At 42.5% G+C, this 16,877-nt stretch overlaps 2 protein-coding genes across 2 annotated transcripts; both read right to left on the reverse strand.

Annotated features, from left to right (window-relative positions):
• Positions 1-532: 532 nt before the first annotated feature.
• Positions 533-2,215, reverse strand: LOC141630859 (uncharacterized). Its single transcript, XM_074443606.1, has 3 exons — positions 2,017-2,215; positions 1,373-1,901; positions 533-1,022 (listed from the first exon to the last, which is right to left on the reverse strand). The coding sequence occupies exons 1-3, from the start codon at positions 2,213-2,215 to the stop codon at positions 533-535; spliced, it is 1,218 nt and encodes a 405-aa protein (XP_074299707.1).
• A 1,404-nt stretch (positions 2,216-3,619) lies between these two features.
• LOC141630860 (uncharacterized) lies at positions 3,620-5,099 on the reverse strand. The gene is made up of 3 exons (XM_074443607.1): positions 4,169-5,099; positions 3,781-4,055; positions 3,620-3,727 (listed from the first exon to the last, which is right to left on the reverse strand). The coding sequence occupies exons 1-3, from the start codon at positions 5,097-5,099 to the stop codon at positions 3,620-3,622; spliced, it is 1,314 nt and encodes a 437-aa protein (XP_074299708.1).
• Positions 5,100-16,877: the final 11,778 nt, after the last annotated feature.

Genomic DNA, 16,877 nt, shown 5'->3' on the forward strand with positions numbered 1-16,877 from the left:
ACTCGTTTATATCAAACACTTAAAGTTTTTTATTAACTTAAGAAAGTTTCAGAATCAGGAAGTATTAGGGTCATAATACATATAAGGTCATTTCAGAATCAGAAAACGTTGAAACCAGAGTATATGCAGAAAACATTTTCAGAACGAGAAAAATATTCAGAAAAATATTCAGAACCATAAAAATATTCGGAAAAATATTCAGAACCAGAAAAATATTTAGGAAAATTATTAGAACCAGAAAAATATTCAAATGCAGAGAATATTCAAAGCAAAATCTAAAACCTGGCTGAGTTGTATCTGGTAGGCAGAGTATCCAGTTGCTAACCATGCTAGTGGCTTAGATGAAATACTTTTTCAAATGGGTGATGTTCCAGGATCTGGGAACCATTTGACCTTTCATTGTCATGAGTCGGTAAGCTCCATTTCCAAAAATGCTTTCTATTTGGTATGGCCCCTCCCAGTTGTAGGCGAATTTTCCTGCTTGCTGGTTCTTGGTATTCTGGAAGACTTTTCTCATGAATAGATCTCCTACCTACAGGGTTCTTAATTTTACGCTCTTGTTATAGCTTCTGGCCACCGTCTGTCGGTAGGAAGCCATCCTGATCTGGGAGCTGGTTCTGAGTCCATTTATCGTGTCCAGGCTACTTGCCATTTCCACCTGATTTCGGTCTTCTGTTATGCATTCATACCTGTGGGTTGGGACCCTAACTTCGGATGGAATGACTGCTTCTGCTCCAAACACCAGGCTGAAGGGGGTTTGTCCCGTTGCAACCTTGGGTGTGGTTCTGTCAGCCCAAAGGACCAGAGGCAGCTCTTCTGCCCATTTGCCCCCATTTTCTTCCAACTTATTTTTCAAATTTTCAACGATGATTTTATTGCTGGATTCGGCTTGTCCGTTGGACTGGGGGTTCCTGAGAATAGATTTCTGCAACGAGATATTCCACCTAGCACAAAAAGCTTCTGTCTTATTTCCAATAAATTGAGATCCATTATCACATATAATCTCAGATGAAATGCCAAACCTGCATATGATATTACGTTTAATGAAAGATAACACCTGGGTTTCTTTAACCTGAGAGGATGATTCTGCTTCTATCCACTTGGAGAAGTAGTCCATCATGGCGAGCATATAGATTTTGTTTCCTGGTGCTCGGGGTAATGGTCCCACGATGTCCATTCCCCACTTCATGAAGGGCCACGGTGAGATAACCTGATGCATATGCTCGCTGGCTGGTGGCTGTCGTGAGCGTGCCTCTGACAAGCATCACATCTTTTTGCGAACTCCATGGCATCTTTGCGCATTGTGGGCCAGAAGTATCCCTGCCTTAGTGCCTTGTTGGACAGGCTCATGCCCCCTGCATGGTTTCCACACTCTCCACTGTGGAGAACATGCAAAATAGCCTGAGATTCGTCCCGATCCAGGCATCTGAGGTAGGGTCCAGCGAGGGATTTCCTGAACAGGACACCATCAATTAGTATGAATCTGGATGCTTTCATTCTGAAGCTCCTTATCTCCTTTTTATCTACTGGCAGGATATCATTCTGCAGCCAATCAAGGTATGGTTTTCTCCAGCCTGGAGTATTTTCTTCACTGTTGGTGGTACACAACACTTCTGCTTCCTGCTCTGGTTTTAGTATTGCTGGCTCCAGCACGTGGACAATTGGTATCGTAGAAACGGCTCCTGCTTTGAAGGTTGCCCCTAGGGTGGCTAGCGCGTCTGCTTCTGCGTTCTGGTCCCTAGGGATTTGTTTGATGTTGAATGTGGCAAATATGAGGGTCAGCTCCTTTGCTACGTCTAGGTATGCCATCATCCTGGCGTCCTTGGCTTCATAGCAGTTATTTACATGGTTAACTATATGTTTAAAATCACTGCAAACCTCGAAGTGTCTGATTTTCAGATCTAGAGCCAGCGTCAGACGCAGGATCAATGCTTTATATTCTACTTCATTGTTTGTGGCCTTGAATTCACATCGTACAGCCTGGACTATGAGATCTCCCTGGGGTGATTTGAGGACCAATCCTACTCCTGCTCCTCTTGCGTTGGAGACTCAAAATGTCTTGTTCCGCCTGGGTCTGGAGAGTCGGGCAGAAGTCAGACACAAAGTCTGCCAGAGCCTGAGACTTTATGGCCGTACGAGGTTTAAATTTCAAATCGTAACCGCTCAGGTACACGGACCATTTAGCCATCCTCCCTGACAATTCTGGTTTTCTCATGATAGTCTTAAGAAGATAGTTAGTTATCACAGAAATTGTATGTGACTCAAAGTAAGGACGCAATTTATAAGAAGTTGTAACTAGTGCAAGGATAAGTTTTTCTAGTGACGTGTACCTGGTCTCTACTAAAAGCAGAGACTTACTGACGTAATATACTGGGTGCTGTGATCCTTCCTGCTCTCGCACTAGTACTGCAATAACTGCTGCTTCTGTGACTCTCCTGGTTCTGGCTTCGACAGGAGTGGCGGGGTGCTGAGATAACATTTGAGCTCCTGAAATGCTTTCTCATGATCCTCCGTCCACTCTAATCTTTGGCTCTTTCTGAGTACATCATAAAACAGCCTGCATCTGTCTGAGGATCTGGATATAAATCTGTTTAGAGCTGCCACTCTTCCAGTCAGGCGTTGGACGTCTTTTGGTTTTTGTGGTGACTCCAACTGCATAATTGCTTTGATTTTTTCAGTGCTAGCCTCTATCCCCCTCTGGGTCACCATGTATCCCAGAAGTTTTCCACTGGATACTCGAAAGGTACACTTTGTCGGATTCAACTTCATTTGATATTTTCTGAGGGTATTGAAAGTTTCTGCCAGGTACTGGTGATGTTGTGATGTCTGCTTTGATTTAACGATAATACCGTATATGTATACTTCCATAGTTTGGCCTATTAGCTCTTTAAACATCATGTTTACCAGCCTCTGATAGGTAGATCCTGCATTTTTCAGTCCAAAAGGCATGACATTATAGAAGTAGATACCTCGCTCGAATCTAAATGCTGTCTTTTCCTGGTCGCTGGGGTGCATCTTTATCTGGTTATATCCGCTCCAGGCATCTAGGAATGTCATCATCTCATGACCTGCAGTATCATCCACCATGGCGTCTATGTGTGGTAGTGGAATTGGATCTTTTGGGCAAGCTTTATTTAAATCCGTGAAATCAACGCAGACCCTCCACTTGCCATTCTTCTTCAGAACCACCACCACATTAGACAACCATTCTGGATATTTTACCTCTCGAATCTTTCTTGCAGCAAGCAGGTTGTCTACTTCCTGGTTTATGACCTGGTTCCTTTCAAAAGCAAACTTTCTTCTTTTCTGCTGCACATGTTTATAGCTTGGATCCACACTTAGCTTGTGAGTTATCACACTTGGGTCTATCCCTATCATATCATTATGTGACCCAGCAAAACAATCCATGTTAGTTCTCAACAACAGAACGAGTTCTTCGCGAATGTTACCTGTACATTCTGATCCGATAAGCATAGTTCGTTCTGGATGCAGCGCGTCCAGAATGACTTCGTGTAGTTCTGCCTGCTGGGGCTCAATGTACTTGTCTTGGATGCGCTGGTTTTGTAATTGCTGTGCAGGCGAGCTGGTTGTTGACTTCAGAGCCATTTTGTAGCAATCCTTAGCTTCTTTCTGGTCCCCATGTATCTCTTGCACCCCCCAAGGCATTGGGAACTTTAGACATTGGTGGTACGTTGAGGGTATTGCCTTCATCTCGTGGATCCAGGGCCTGCAAAGGATCATATTGTAAGTATAGGGTCCGTCAATAACCAGATATCTTACCTGCTTGTTTACACCTCCGGCATAGGTTGGGATGATGATTTGTCCTAGGGAATGCTTTGTTTCGCCACTGAAACCAACAAAGGGAACCGCCTTCTTTGCTAGATCTTTCTCGGTGAATCCCACGCCTTTGAGTGTCTCTAGCATGATCAAGTTGATGGAGCTTCCGGTATCCACCAAGATCTTCCTCACCTCGGAATTTTCTATGGGGAGCGTGATGATTAGAGCGTCGTGGTGCTGTTCAGGAGCAGACTGAGCATCTGTTTCGTCAAAGGTGACTGATGGCAGATTCTGGGGATTGATCCTGCAGGAATTTTCTGTTTTGTCTCTCTTAGTTCTGGTTACATGCCTCTTTGCTGCTGAATATGTCAGTCCGCATAGTTCGACCCACCTGTAATAACATTCATAGTTCTAGTGCATTGAGGAGGAGGAGATGGCAGAACCTGATCTGTTGAGTTCACTCTGGTTATGCCTCTGAGTAGGAGGTGGTCCAGGTTTTCTTGATCATAACGGAACTTGACTTCCTTTCTGAGGGAATGACATTCGTCGGTGTCATGGGTGCTCCTGCCGTGGAACTCACACGTTTTGCTTGTATCCTTTCTGATGTTGGAGTATCCTTCTGCTGGAGGTTTTGGCCATCTGACTCTACGACCCAGCTCTTGCAAGGCTTTAAATAATCCTGCGAGATTAGTGATAAAACATGCTTCGCTCTTTCCTTCAGAACTTCCAGAAACTTTGTTTACGTTCCTGCTGTAGGGTTTGGGCCTTTCGCTCTTCTTTTCTTCCAGGGCTTTTCTAGATACTGGTTCTGAATCGTAAGAGCCTCTTATGGGTGCAGAGTCTTCCTCCAGCCTCATAACAACAATCGACTTCGATTGTACCTCCTCAGAGGTGGTGCACAGATGCATGGTCAGGTCCTTAAATAGCTCTGAACTCTGGTGAAGTCCTCGGCGGAAGGCTTGTGTAGCGGTTCCAATATCGAACCTTGGGATTGACACCTTCTCCTTGTTGAACCTTTTCAAGTAATCACGGGTAGATTCCTCAAACCCTTGCACTATACGGTAGAGGTCGCTCGTCTGTTTCTCAGGCTTTTTGCTACTGGCGAACTGCTGGTTGAACGCATTAACCAAGTCGGCGAAGTTGGCTATGCTCTTGTTGGGTAGGCCAACGAACCACTGCAAGGCTGCTCCAGACAAGGTTGATCCGAATCCTTTGCACATACAATCTTCCTTTAAGGGCCCGGTCGCGATTATCACCATCATTTTCTGCTTGTAGTGGTTGACGTGGTCAATTGGATCTGTGGTCCCGTCGTAGAGCATCATGGCTGGTGGTACACATCCTTTAGGAACGCCAATGAGGGCTATGTCGTCCACGAATTGTGATTCTGCGTATCTGTCTTATGCTGCTTTCTCTAATGGACGTGCTACGCCTGGTATCCTGTACATCAAGTCCCTCAGCTCCTGGTACTGCTTCTCTAGCGAACTACCTTGTCCTACAAGAGGGTTAGAAACAGGCGGGAAGGAATCGACAGGTGTACATCCTAACCAGGGGCCTCCAGAAAATTGGCCAGACACTGGCTGACTTGTTATTGGCGTTGTACTGATTATAGATCATGGCTGCCATCCAGGTGTTTATTGCGGACCTCTGATCCAGGCTCCACTGGTGAACTGGCTGTATGATGGAACTGCTATGTTGATGACAGGTCCAGATTGCCATCCCGTTATCTGGTGTGCGGGAGTACCTGAAAAGGGCGGAAGGTTAGATCCTGACAGAGTGCTAAACAAGGCATTACCTGGTGTCTGCTACAGACTGGGTGGATTGTCAAATGACAAGCATCCCAATCCTCTGGGCTCGATGGGTTCGCTGGGTACTACTCCTGCAAGGTCTAGCCTGGTGACTAGTTTTGATGGAATTGACCGACTCGATCCACCACCGCTGGTCAGGTTCAGAGCCTCAGATGCTGGTGCTGGTTTGGGTTGGACTTCTGTCACGATCTGAGCGATCAGGTTCTGGTTGTCTTTCCTCAGATCCTCGACGGACTGTCACAGAGTATTCATCCCTTGAATCATCACCTGCATCAGGTCAAGCACTGGGGGTCCTCTTCTTCTGAGAACTTCTACACCTCATCCTTCCTGGGTCGGGGCTTTGGGTACAACTTCACCTCTCCTATGGCTGCTCTCCCTGCTGGATCTGGACTGGCTAGTTGCACCCGTTGCCTTGGGTATCTGCGGTGGCTTCAGAGGCGGAGACAAAGGCATGGTTCTGGGTGACATGCTGACGGGGGTCATCTGACTGGACGCTGGGGATGCACTGACTGATCCTGCGGATGTAGAAGTAGGTCCTGCTCCAGAAGACAGGGCTGACATGCTCTTGCTGCTGGAAGGGTTCTGGCTGGTGCCGGACATGGCGACGGCTGGCTCGGTTTAGCTAGATTTGGCTATAGAAAATGATCACTATGCCCCATGGTGAGCGCCAAACTATTTTGGTATAAATTTACCGGCTACAAATTTAATTATGTGAGTGATAGTGATTGATCTAAGGCCAATTATGATTTGAATGCAACAACGACAATGTACGAATTAAAAACGAGATAAAAGAATGATATGGAGGATTTTTGGTGACGCGGAAAACCCGGTGTGGGAAAAACCGCGGGGGGAGTCGGAATCCCACCAACTTTGCACTATAATCGAGGTTGAATACGCAAGGAAGGAAATACAATTGATATTTTTCCTTAGAGAATTATCGCCAAGTATAGACGGGAATCTTGAGGAATGATAAGTTGCTTGAGATGAATTTCAAGTGCCCTTTTGCAGTGAACTTCCCTTGCTTTATATAACAGCTCAGGTCAGACTCCGAGTCAGAAAACTTCCCCCTGCTTCTGCTCCTAAATATCTGGTCAACCCATGAGAATAGGGGGTTGTTGGTTGCCTTAGTTGTTGCCCCTGTCTTTGCACGTGTTTTCTTATTTGCCAAGTTGTGTTTGTTTACTTTTGATCTTGCGGCTCTCCTTGCGCCACGTCAACATTCCTTTCCCCTTTCCATATACCAATTATCCTTTGCCACGCCAGCCATACAAATAGGTGATATTTTTATCCCTAATAGGTAGTAATATTGTGATGGGAGGGCTCATCCACGAAACAAATAAACAACTATTTTCAGTGAGCAATTTACACAAATCTCCCCTCAAATGCCTTGCTAAATATACAGGTGCCTAGACAATTTGGAACCCTAAGGTAACAAGTCATGCGTTGGCAGTCAAGGGTTCCTACTTGGAGCTATATATACGCCGTCTTGGTCAATTGTTGTTCTTTGGATTTAGCACAAAGTGTAAGATAAATTATTAAGGATCATTGTATAGGGTACATACCTTTATCGGAAGCAACAGTCAGATCGTCCGGATTGCGTAATAATAATAATAGTAATGGATTAGTATACTAGGATTTTCTCCTCCCTCTTCTAGGTTTCCTTTATGATGACAATCAATGGGTCATGTCATCCAAGTAACCTATTTATATAGGTTAGAGGTATTCTAAATAGGAAGAGAGACCTAGCTATAATAGAACTGTATTTTAGGCCCTCCATCAGGCTACCCACTGTATAATAAACAGGCCTTACACTTATCAGTACCATCACACTATGTACTTAACAGTACTGACTGAGAAAGACCTAGGTCCAATGGATCGTATAACTGTAGAGGGCTTTACTGGTCACATTCAACCCGTTTTCACAAATAAGAAAACCGACTAATGGAAGTCCAAATCCAACATTCTCCCACTTGGGCGACATTATTTGTTGGTTTTATTAAAAAGTTTTATTTTACGAAAATATTTCAAAAACGTTTATTTTGTAAAACGACTCTCGGGTTGAACAACATGGCCATATAAACATCTCAGTCAACAGAACATCAAAACAGGCAATGCTAAACAACCAACATCCATTACAGGACAACTCTACCCATTAAAGGGTAAAAGCTTTAATGCATAACATCTCTCAACGAGATATAAACTGAACTATTTCAATAATTATAAAATACATTAAGCTTATAATTAATATGTATACATTTAGTGAGAATCAAAACATCAACTTTATTACCGGAAACATACAGTACCTTAAGTACCAAAATATCTTAACTACAAGTCCCACTAATTCAGTGCATAAAAAAAATCACAAGATTCATATTTTCAACATGCTTTTAATAACTCAATAGACCCGAGTCCTTTAGTCAACGAGTCAGTAACCATCTCTTTGACCCAATTTCCGACTTTATGAATCTTCAAATCAAACCACTTAGATTTGCCATATTTTACATTCTTCTTAGTCCATAAGACTAAATCCTTATTACAACTAATAGTGATAGCTTGTGTGATATAAAGAATGACCATAAAGCTATAGACGTAATTTATCAATTCCTTAACTTGATGAGTGGATGTATAACATGCTGTAATATTTGCCTCTATATTAGAGGTACACAACTAAACATATTCTTTCAAGAGATAACACCACCAGCTAACATAAAAATAACTCCTATACCGGATTTCATATCATCAAACACAGCCTCCAAGATCTAATACAAATTTCAGTATACATCAAATTATAAACAACAATATCACAAGGAATCTCCTACATAGTGTCCTCATCAAGTCTACTTTAAGGACATCATTCATTCTTACTTAAATTATCACTTTTAGATATGAGAGTTACGCCATGTTTACTCAACATTTCTCCCGTGAGATAATCTTAACATTCTGTTAGACATGTCACACACAATCTTAATACCAAGCACAAAACATACTTCCCCCAATTCATTCATGACGAAGACAATGAAAAGATATGTTTTAGTGTCATTCAACAAACCAAGATCATTACTATCAATTAAAACCTCATCAACATATAAAACAAAGAATAATATGAATTTATGAAAAGATATGTTTTAGTGTCATTCAACAAACCAAGATCATTTCTATCAATTAAAACCTCATCAACATATAAAACAAAGATTAATATGAATTTCCTCCCACTGATCTTGGATTATAAACAAAGATCAACAACTTTTAATAGATTGCATAACCTCATGGAAACTTTAGATACCCTAAAGAAAAACTGGTTTTAAACCATAAATTGATTATCATTCAATTTATAGTTCGAACATCCATTAGTTATATAACTTTAAATCATGAGCAGTTAAAGGCCTAATAATTCTTTGAATGATAAGCAAACATGTTTCATTAAAATCTATACCTTTTCTTTAAAATATAACCATTTACCATGAAGTGGCATGATACCGTCGTTATGTACCAAAAATAAATACATAAGTACTACTAACAGAAGCTAGCGGTAAGTAGGGTCGATCTCCACAGGGAGGCAAAAATGAGATTTATCTGTTTTAAATTAGTCTAAGAGTAACGGGGGTTTGAGTATGATTTCTAAACTAAGAGAGGTGGCAAGAGAAATTGAGCGATAAAAATAAAGGGATTAACAATAAAGAGAGAGAACTAGGATTATCGGGTCACCAATGAATGTAAGATAATTGCAACTAAGGTCACAGATCGATCACTTGTATCGGTCTAAGGGGCAACAAATATCTCCTTCAGGTCTCAATTCATCCTAAAACACTATTAGCTTAGCTTCCGCCTTCACTAAAGCATCCTAATGTTCGCTGTAGGTCTCACCCCTTCCAACCTTCCGGTCTAGGTCAAGGCTTACCAAATCAATTAGCTAGATGCGTCGACTCAAGCAACTAATTGCAATTATATGCGGTGATTAACAACGTAGACAAGATTTTAGCAATAGATCTGCAAACCTAACTAGCAACTAACATCAACTCATTGAATCCCCCAAATCCTAGCAGGCGAATTAGCTAAACATAATAATGAATAACGAAAAAGAGAAGCAAGAAGCAAGAACAAACATAATGAAAGATACAAACTAAAGAGAGGAAAGATTAAATAGAGAGAGCACACGAAAGATTACAAAGTAGCGAATCCGGAAAAAAGAAGCAAAGCAAAATTCCCAGCAGTAATTAAGAGTAAGAGCAGTGATTAAGAGTATGAAGGAAAGATTAGAGAGTTATAAGATGATAAAAGTGTGCAAATGACCTAATTAATGAAAGCTTAAATAGGAAAATAAAAGGTTTTACGAAATAAAACTAATCACGGGTCACTAAGCCCGCATAAAACCAAAAACCTCTTGATCGAGTGGATTCAAACCAGTCGGTCGAGGTCTTCTCAAGCTATTCATCTCGATCGAGTAAATATAGCTCTCAATCGAGGACTTCCAATTTCCAGCATTTCGATCGAGTAAATAAAAGTACTCGATCGACCTCTCGTGTCCTCCAAACCACTCGATCGAACCAAAGGCTTCTCGATCGAGTGCTTTTCTTCATATCAGCCTTTCAAGTTGACTCTGACTACTTCATTGACCACCCTTCACGCACTCCAAGGCATAATTCTCGCTCTAACATTCTCGTCTCCTCAATATGCATGCTAAATAGGACGAAAAGAGTAAGGCTATATAAAATGCACGTATCAAATCTCCCCAAACCAAACCTTTACTCGCCCTCGAGTAAACTAAATGCAAACTAATGGAACGGAAATGAAAACTCAGAGCTAGCTATAACTTGTCTACTTGAACCAATTTAATGCAAACAAAAATCAACAGTTACAGTTACAACAGTCAATACGCAAACGAATTATAAGATGTCCATAAACAAAGCTGACCTATCGACCCTGCAAGACCAACAAAATTGGACTCTCACGTGGTCGCTCTTCTCTCATAAAGCAAAGGGTAAATTATATATGTATAAGAGAGAAAGAGAAACAGTCACTCACCTAAACTGCGACCTACATAACATGCATGCAACAAAAATGATAGACAATTCAAGTACTATGCATACACTCCAACCAACAATGTTCGTCACAGCCGAGGGCTTACAAATAGTATGGGAAAGTGAGGTTCAGGTGTGAAAAGGCAAAACAAATTATGGAAATGTGAAGGTAAGCGTCAAGCTAGCTCCTAAACAAGACCATATAAGACCATCCGAATCTCAACTGACTGAAAATAAAGCACAAGTGCCCTTCATTTGGCACATATCTCACTAACTAAATACACTATCTCCTCAAAAATATATGAATAAGAACAAAGGAGTAGACCGTCACAAACTTCCCTTTTTTAATACGGTCATATTTTCAATTCCAATCAAGTTTTTCAATATTTTCTTTCTTTTTCTCTTTTCTTTTCTGCCCGTGTAATTTCAACCTCCTTTTCATCTTTTTTCTTTCATCACACGTTTTCTCGTTTTTTCTTTTTCATGTGTTTTTTTCTCATTTTTTCAATCATCCTTCCTCATTTTCCACCAACTCCAAGCAACAAAATCGAGCCAAACTCGCAACATGGATCAACATACCACAAATGACTCACTAAACTAGCTTGACTAAGCAGGCTTAGTTTTGGGTGTAGCTAATGGGTCAAAATGGCTAAATTTGGCTTAAGTGGAGCTAAATGGGTGAAAAATGCAAGAATGGGAAATTTGCAAGCACCTCCCTGCATGTGACATCGACCACAAATCCGAATGTATGCAAGTGACAAGAAATCGAATGTCATAAATGTGCAAAAATGATAAACATGCTATGCAAGGAGTACTACTCTCAATTCCTATGTAAACCGGTCATGAATATCACCAGTTAGATGGCTCTAAATCTCAGAAATTATAGAGTAGGTATGCGTAAGACTCAACCAATAACTATCAATAGAGTGCAAGGCTCAAGTAAAAATGACAAGTTACAGTGCAATATCATCACGAAAATCAACCGTTCCAACTCAACCTATATGCAAAATGAAACGTGAATATTTTATTTTGATTTTTGAAACTTTATAAATTTTTTTGGATTTTTTATGATTTTTTTGAAATAAAAGAGAACAGTGCAAGCAGAAAATAGAAACGTGAATGCAAAACAAATGCAAATGCAGACACAAAGGATGCATTACCCTCCCGAAAAAAAAACGGTCAACTCCCTCGTTGTCCTCCAGCATACACGAACAGATAAATACAGGGGAACGGGAAAATACAACCGATAAATGCATGAAAAACAATAAATAAAAAAGGAGACAAAAGAAATAAGAGAATAAGAATGTACATATAAAACACGAACTTCCCCAAACCAGCTTGAAAAATGGAGAATTGAGTAGACCAGTAGCTACTCATCAGCCTCGTCCTCCACGTCCTCCACCGTGAAGTCTGGGTCCACCTCCTGCTCTCTCCTCCTCGCCTCCTCAGCTGTGCCCTCCTCCTCGTCACTGGCTGGCTCTGGGTACCCCTCAGTTGGGTACCGGTAAAAAGACGGGTGTGGCCAACCCTCAGGAACTGGACGTCATCGCATCATGTGATACTCGTATAGAGGGATCAAAGTAAGAGCTATGTCCCGCTTCATACGAGCCTGCATGCTAAGAAGCTCAAGCAACAAACTGTCACGACGCCCTTGGTCAAGGACCGCGGACGCCTTTAAAGGTGGAGGAGGTACAAAATTAGCTGGGTAAACCGGTTGTGTCTGGTCGGGTGCAGGAGTAGGAGTGGGAGTAGGGATCGGGGTAGGAATGACCATGGAAGTCTGACCACCCGTAGAAGGTGTGGATCCCTCTCCGATCTCAGGTCTCTTTCGCTTCTTAGAAGCGGACATAGTAGGAGGTGGAGCAAGCGGAAGGTGATACATGGGTAGTGGTGGAGGTAATCTACCCCTAACAGTGGACAGGGGAACGAGACGAGGCAAAGTGGTGCAAGGCAAGGGTACAGACAAGGAACCGCAAATCTTCCATGTCTGATGGTCAGAAGTAAGCCAAGTCATAGACTGCATAGCTGCCAGGTCAAGGTACCTATCCGTGTCTAAGTACTGTAAGTCACGGGGAAAGGCGGGGAAGATAGAACGGGCAAGAAAAGTGGCTATGCCACCGCAAACAATGGTGCCCGTAGTCTTCTGCCCCACCGTGTGGAAGCACTGAGCAGTCAAGTAAGCAATGTTAAGCACAAAGGGTCCCTCACTGTCAATGTTTAGGTACCCACCAAGAATAGACAGCTCAATGTTGTTCACATTGTTAGGTTCTTTATGGCCAAAGATTGTCCCACCAATGAGACGCAAGAAGTAACGGGCCGGGGGAAGGTGGACCTGACGGAGCTTGCGCTCCTCGTAGGTAGTCTGTGCCAAGGTCCTCCACAAATGGCAGATAACCTTCCTAGAGGCGGCAGTGTCACCAGTAAAAGAAAGGAAATAATCCAGTTAAACAACCGGAAAGAAACAGAGGCACAAGTTGGGTCAGTGGCGTAGGTGCCAGAAGATAAGGTAAAGGAGCTAAAAAATTCAAGGGTCAGCTCCTTGAAGGTCAAGGCACTCATGGTGACTAGTCCAGACATCTCCGTACCCCTCAAAATCTCAACAACAGGCTCGTAAATACCTAGCCTATCAAGTGACTTACGACACAAAAAATTAGTAGACAGAAAATCACAACTCTCTAAGGCAAAGAAACGTTGACGATGTATAACATTAACGAAAATTACCTTAGGGTAGTCGGGGTGCGGGGCAAGTGAGTCATCAACTCGGATAGTGACGGCGCCAGCAGCAGGCGTGGCTCATCCGCGACCCCGGCCTCTAGTACCTGAAGAAGAAGCCCGTCCTCTAATGGAACAAGGTACTAAGGCCGCCCGATAAGCAGCTGTGACAGCTGGTGACCACGCAGCAGGGGTGGTCACTATAATAGAAGTGCTTGCTGTTGCTGCAACAGTAGAAGCAGCAAAGACGGAAACAGAAGAAGAGCTAGCAGCAGTGCTAGCAAAAACTGAAGTCGACACAGAGGTAGAAGCAGAACTAGCCGTGAAAGAAACCGAGCTAGCAGTAGTAACAACAGTAGCACTAACAGTAACAACAGGTGAAATAGAGGAAACGGCAGCGGTACTAACGGTCATACTGACGGTGGTGGCAGCAGGGACCACCGTTTCAGTAGAGGACGGAACAACAATCGAACTAGTCGATGGCAATGAACTACTTTCCATCCTAATCTAGTAAGCAAGGGGAATAATAAGCAATTGAATCCATTAAACACAAAAAACCCCAATTCCCGTCGGGTTTTCGAACGAAACCGCAAACCCTAATTCCCTTAATTGACCGCGAAAAAGAACAAATATGAAGGGGAAATCAAAGAGCTTTAGTCGATATACTAGTAAGGATTAAAATGTGGGTGTTGGATTTGATATTAGGGCAAAAATTATGGAGGATTTTAGGTTAATGTTGCAAATAAGGAAGAGTAAAAATGAAGAATGAAAATAAAAGGATGAAAAAGAGGAAGTTAAAGAGTTACTTCCTGCGTGTAAATGGCAAATTCACTCGATCGAGTGATTTGAAATCACTCGATCGAGAACTCTGGCTTCTATTTCACACGATCGAGCAGAATTCCACTCGATCGAGAACTCTTCAGTTTTGCCATTTCGATCGAGCAGCTGAAAACCTCTCGAACCTTTTTCTTGTTCATTCTTCTCGATCGAGTACAAAATGTACTAGGTCGAGTTCTTTTCTCGTATAATTCATCCCAATGCAACATTATCTCCCCAAACCTGCATAAAAATACTCGCAAACATATCCCGACAATACCAAATCGCAAAATAACAGTCTATAGTCGATATTTGCTATGCTAATTAAACTAAAGTCTAGCAGTCCTAAAAACGCAATAAAGAAATTCGACGGAAATTTAAAGTTTTACAATTTGTTACAACGGGGCATTCCCCGCTCAATTCCCAAAACATTTCAGTAGCCCAAAGGAGGGCTTCTGACTGGAGGAGGTCCCTTCAGCGTCTTTGACCGTCCTCTTCGATCTCCATGATCTTGAATTCGAACCAGTAGAGGGAGAATAGTTAATGTCCACATATGCACGAACTTTCTTCGTCCCTTTGTCTTTCCCATCAGTTTTGACATCGGCATCTCCATTTTGATTGTCTTTAATCGCACTTTGACCGTTGACAACTCCAGCATCTTTTTCATCTGTACCTGCAGCAAGGAAAACAGAAGAATGTTCCTCCTTTTCGCTCCCAGTCTGAGGTAGAGGGGTTACAATAGCAGCACAAAATTCAACACTCTCAGCTGAAGTGTCTATTTCTGAGTCAGTAGAGGATAGGGCATTGAAAGGTTGAGCTTGCATGGGAGCCCTACGAGATTTAGACTAATGAAAAATCAATTCTTCATCTCCTACGTGAAACGTACGTGTCTTACCCCCGACATCGATCACTTCGCGAGCAGTGAATAAAAATGGTCTCCCTAAATTATTAGGAGTGTGAGTGTCCTCGGGAATATCAAGCACTATGAAGTCTACGGGAATAAAGATTCTCCCGATCTTGACAGGTATGTCCTCTATAACTCCTAGTGGCCGTGATATTCTATGGTCGGCCATCTGAACGGTCATGTTAGTGCAATTAAATTTAGTCAAACCAAGTCTCTTAGCGAGAGACAAAGGTAAGACAGTCACTCTAGTACCAAGATCGCATAGCAAATTATCAATCAAATGGGTTCCTATATGACACGGAATCGAGAAACTACCCGGGTCTGACTGTTTAGGTGGCAACTTATTTGGAACTAGGGCAGTCCCTACCTCAAGTTAAAGATACCGTCTCATGATCGTTTATATGCCTCTTACGCGACAAAATTTCTTTCATAAACTTTAAGTAAGAGGGTACCTGAATCAGCAACTCGGCGAACAGAACAGTAACATGTAAGCTTTTCAGGATCTCGGCAAATTTTTCGAACTGCTGATTGGCTTTGGTGCTCTGCAATCGCCTTGGGAAGGGTATTGTAATAGGAATCTCGAGCCCTTTGTTCCTCTCTTCCAACGTCTCAGCAGGTTCAAGTTCTTTTTCACTCGATCGAGTATTTTTACCTCTCGATCGAGTCTTTCTAGGTGATATTTCACTCGATTGAACAATTTCAGCCTCTCGATCGAATTCCTCTATATGCACAGTGTTCGATCGAGGCATATTTCCACTCGATCGAACAGATTCTTCAGCAATTTCACTCGATCGAGTGGTTTCAACCTCTCGATCGGTTCCTTGATTATCCAGACTACTCGATCGAGTAACAATTCCTTTCGATCGAGTAGTTTCGGCATCATTTCAACTCGATCGACCACCAGAAACCAGTCGAGCGAGTATTTCTTTCATGCTTGGCATATTTTCAGCATTATATGCCTGTTCATCATCAATAATAGCTTCCCTCGGGTCTGATATGTCATCTAAAGTCGACAATTTTGGTCCTTCATATGAACGACCACTTCGCAAATTAATTAGATTGATTGTCTCATGTGGATTCTTCTCGGATTGAGACGGCAAATGACCCGGTTTCCTCGTGGACTGATAGGCGGCGAGTTGAGCAACTTGAGTTTCAAGTGACTTAATGGATGCTTCCTTTTTTTGGTCACTTAGTTGCAGCTGCTTAGTCAATGATTGAATCATCGACTTTAACTCACCCAATTCACTTACCCCACTAGAAGATGAAGCTCCTTGGTGCGGTGGAGGAAAAGAAGGAGGCTTTTGGAAGCCTTGTTGAGCCTTGTGAGGAGGGACATAAGGTTGTTGCTGCTGCGGTGGAGGAGTGGGATTGAGAACATTCTGACTTGTCCACCTCAAATTGGGATGGACTGCCCCTTGATTATTGTAATAGGAACCTCCTCCTTGCCTATATTGCTGAAAGGCAAGGACTTGTTCCTTCTCAGTCAGACAGTCAATAGTAGTATGACCGTCATTGCTTACACACCTCTCACAAGTGACAGTTTCCTGTCTAGTCAACAGATGAACCGTATTTTGATCTCCTGTAGATTGCAGCTCCAATCTATCAAAACGAGCATTTATGGCTTCCAGCTGAGCAACGACTGCCTTATCAACCGAATGGACCATTCGAATACCGTCCCGTGGGTTCCCATATTCGGCACAATGGGTCGCCATCTCCTCAATAATGCCCCATCCCTTATCATCATCAATGTTCTTTTGAAATCTTCCGTTGGATGAGGCGTCAAGTATAGCTCTGTGGTAATCATACAACCCATTGTAGAACTGGTTGCACAAAAACCACTGATCA

Source organism: Silene latifolia, chromosome Y (assembly GCF_048544455.1).
Source record: "Silene latifolia isolate original U9 population chromosome Y, ASM4854445v1, whole genome shotgun sequence".
Lineage (NCBI taxonomy): Eukaryota > Viridiplantae > Streptophyta > Magnoliopsida > Caryophyllales > Caryophyllaceae > Silene > Silene latifolia.

What these genes read in the sequence shown, in the direction of transcription:
- LOC141630859 (XM_074443606.1), bottom strand. Translation starts at nt 2,215, where the DNA reads ATGAGAAAACCAGAATTGTCAGGGAGGATGGCTAAATGGTCCGTGTAC. An exon ending in GAGGAGCAGGAGTAGGATTG is followed by an intron (nt 1,902 to 2,016) that starts GTCCTCAAATCA and finishes CGCTGGCTCTAG; the next exon opens with ATCTGAAAATCAGACACTTC. An exon ending in CATGTTCTCCACAGTGGAGA is followed by an intron (nt 1,023 to 1,372) that starts GTGTGGAAACCA and finishes TATCATATGCAG; the next exon opens with GTTTGGCATTTCATCTGAGA.
- LOC141630860 (XM_074443607.1), bottom strand. Translation starts at nt 5,099, where the DNA reads ATGATGCTCTACGACGGGACCACAGATCCAATTGACCACGTCAACCAC. An exon ending in AACTATGAATGTTATTACAG is followed by an intron (nt 4,056 to 4,168) that starts GTGGGTCGAACT and finishes ATCTGCCATCAG; the next exon opens with TCACCTTTGACGAAACAGAT. An exon ending in CCGGAGGTGTAAACAAGCAG is followed by an intron (nt 3,728 to 3,780) that starts GTAAGATATCTG and finishes GATCCTTTGCAG; the next exon opens with GCCCTGGATCCACGAGATGA.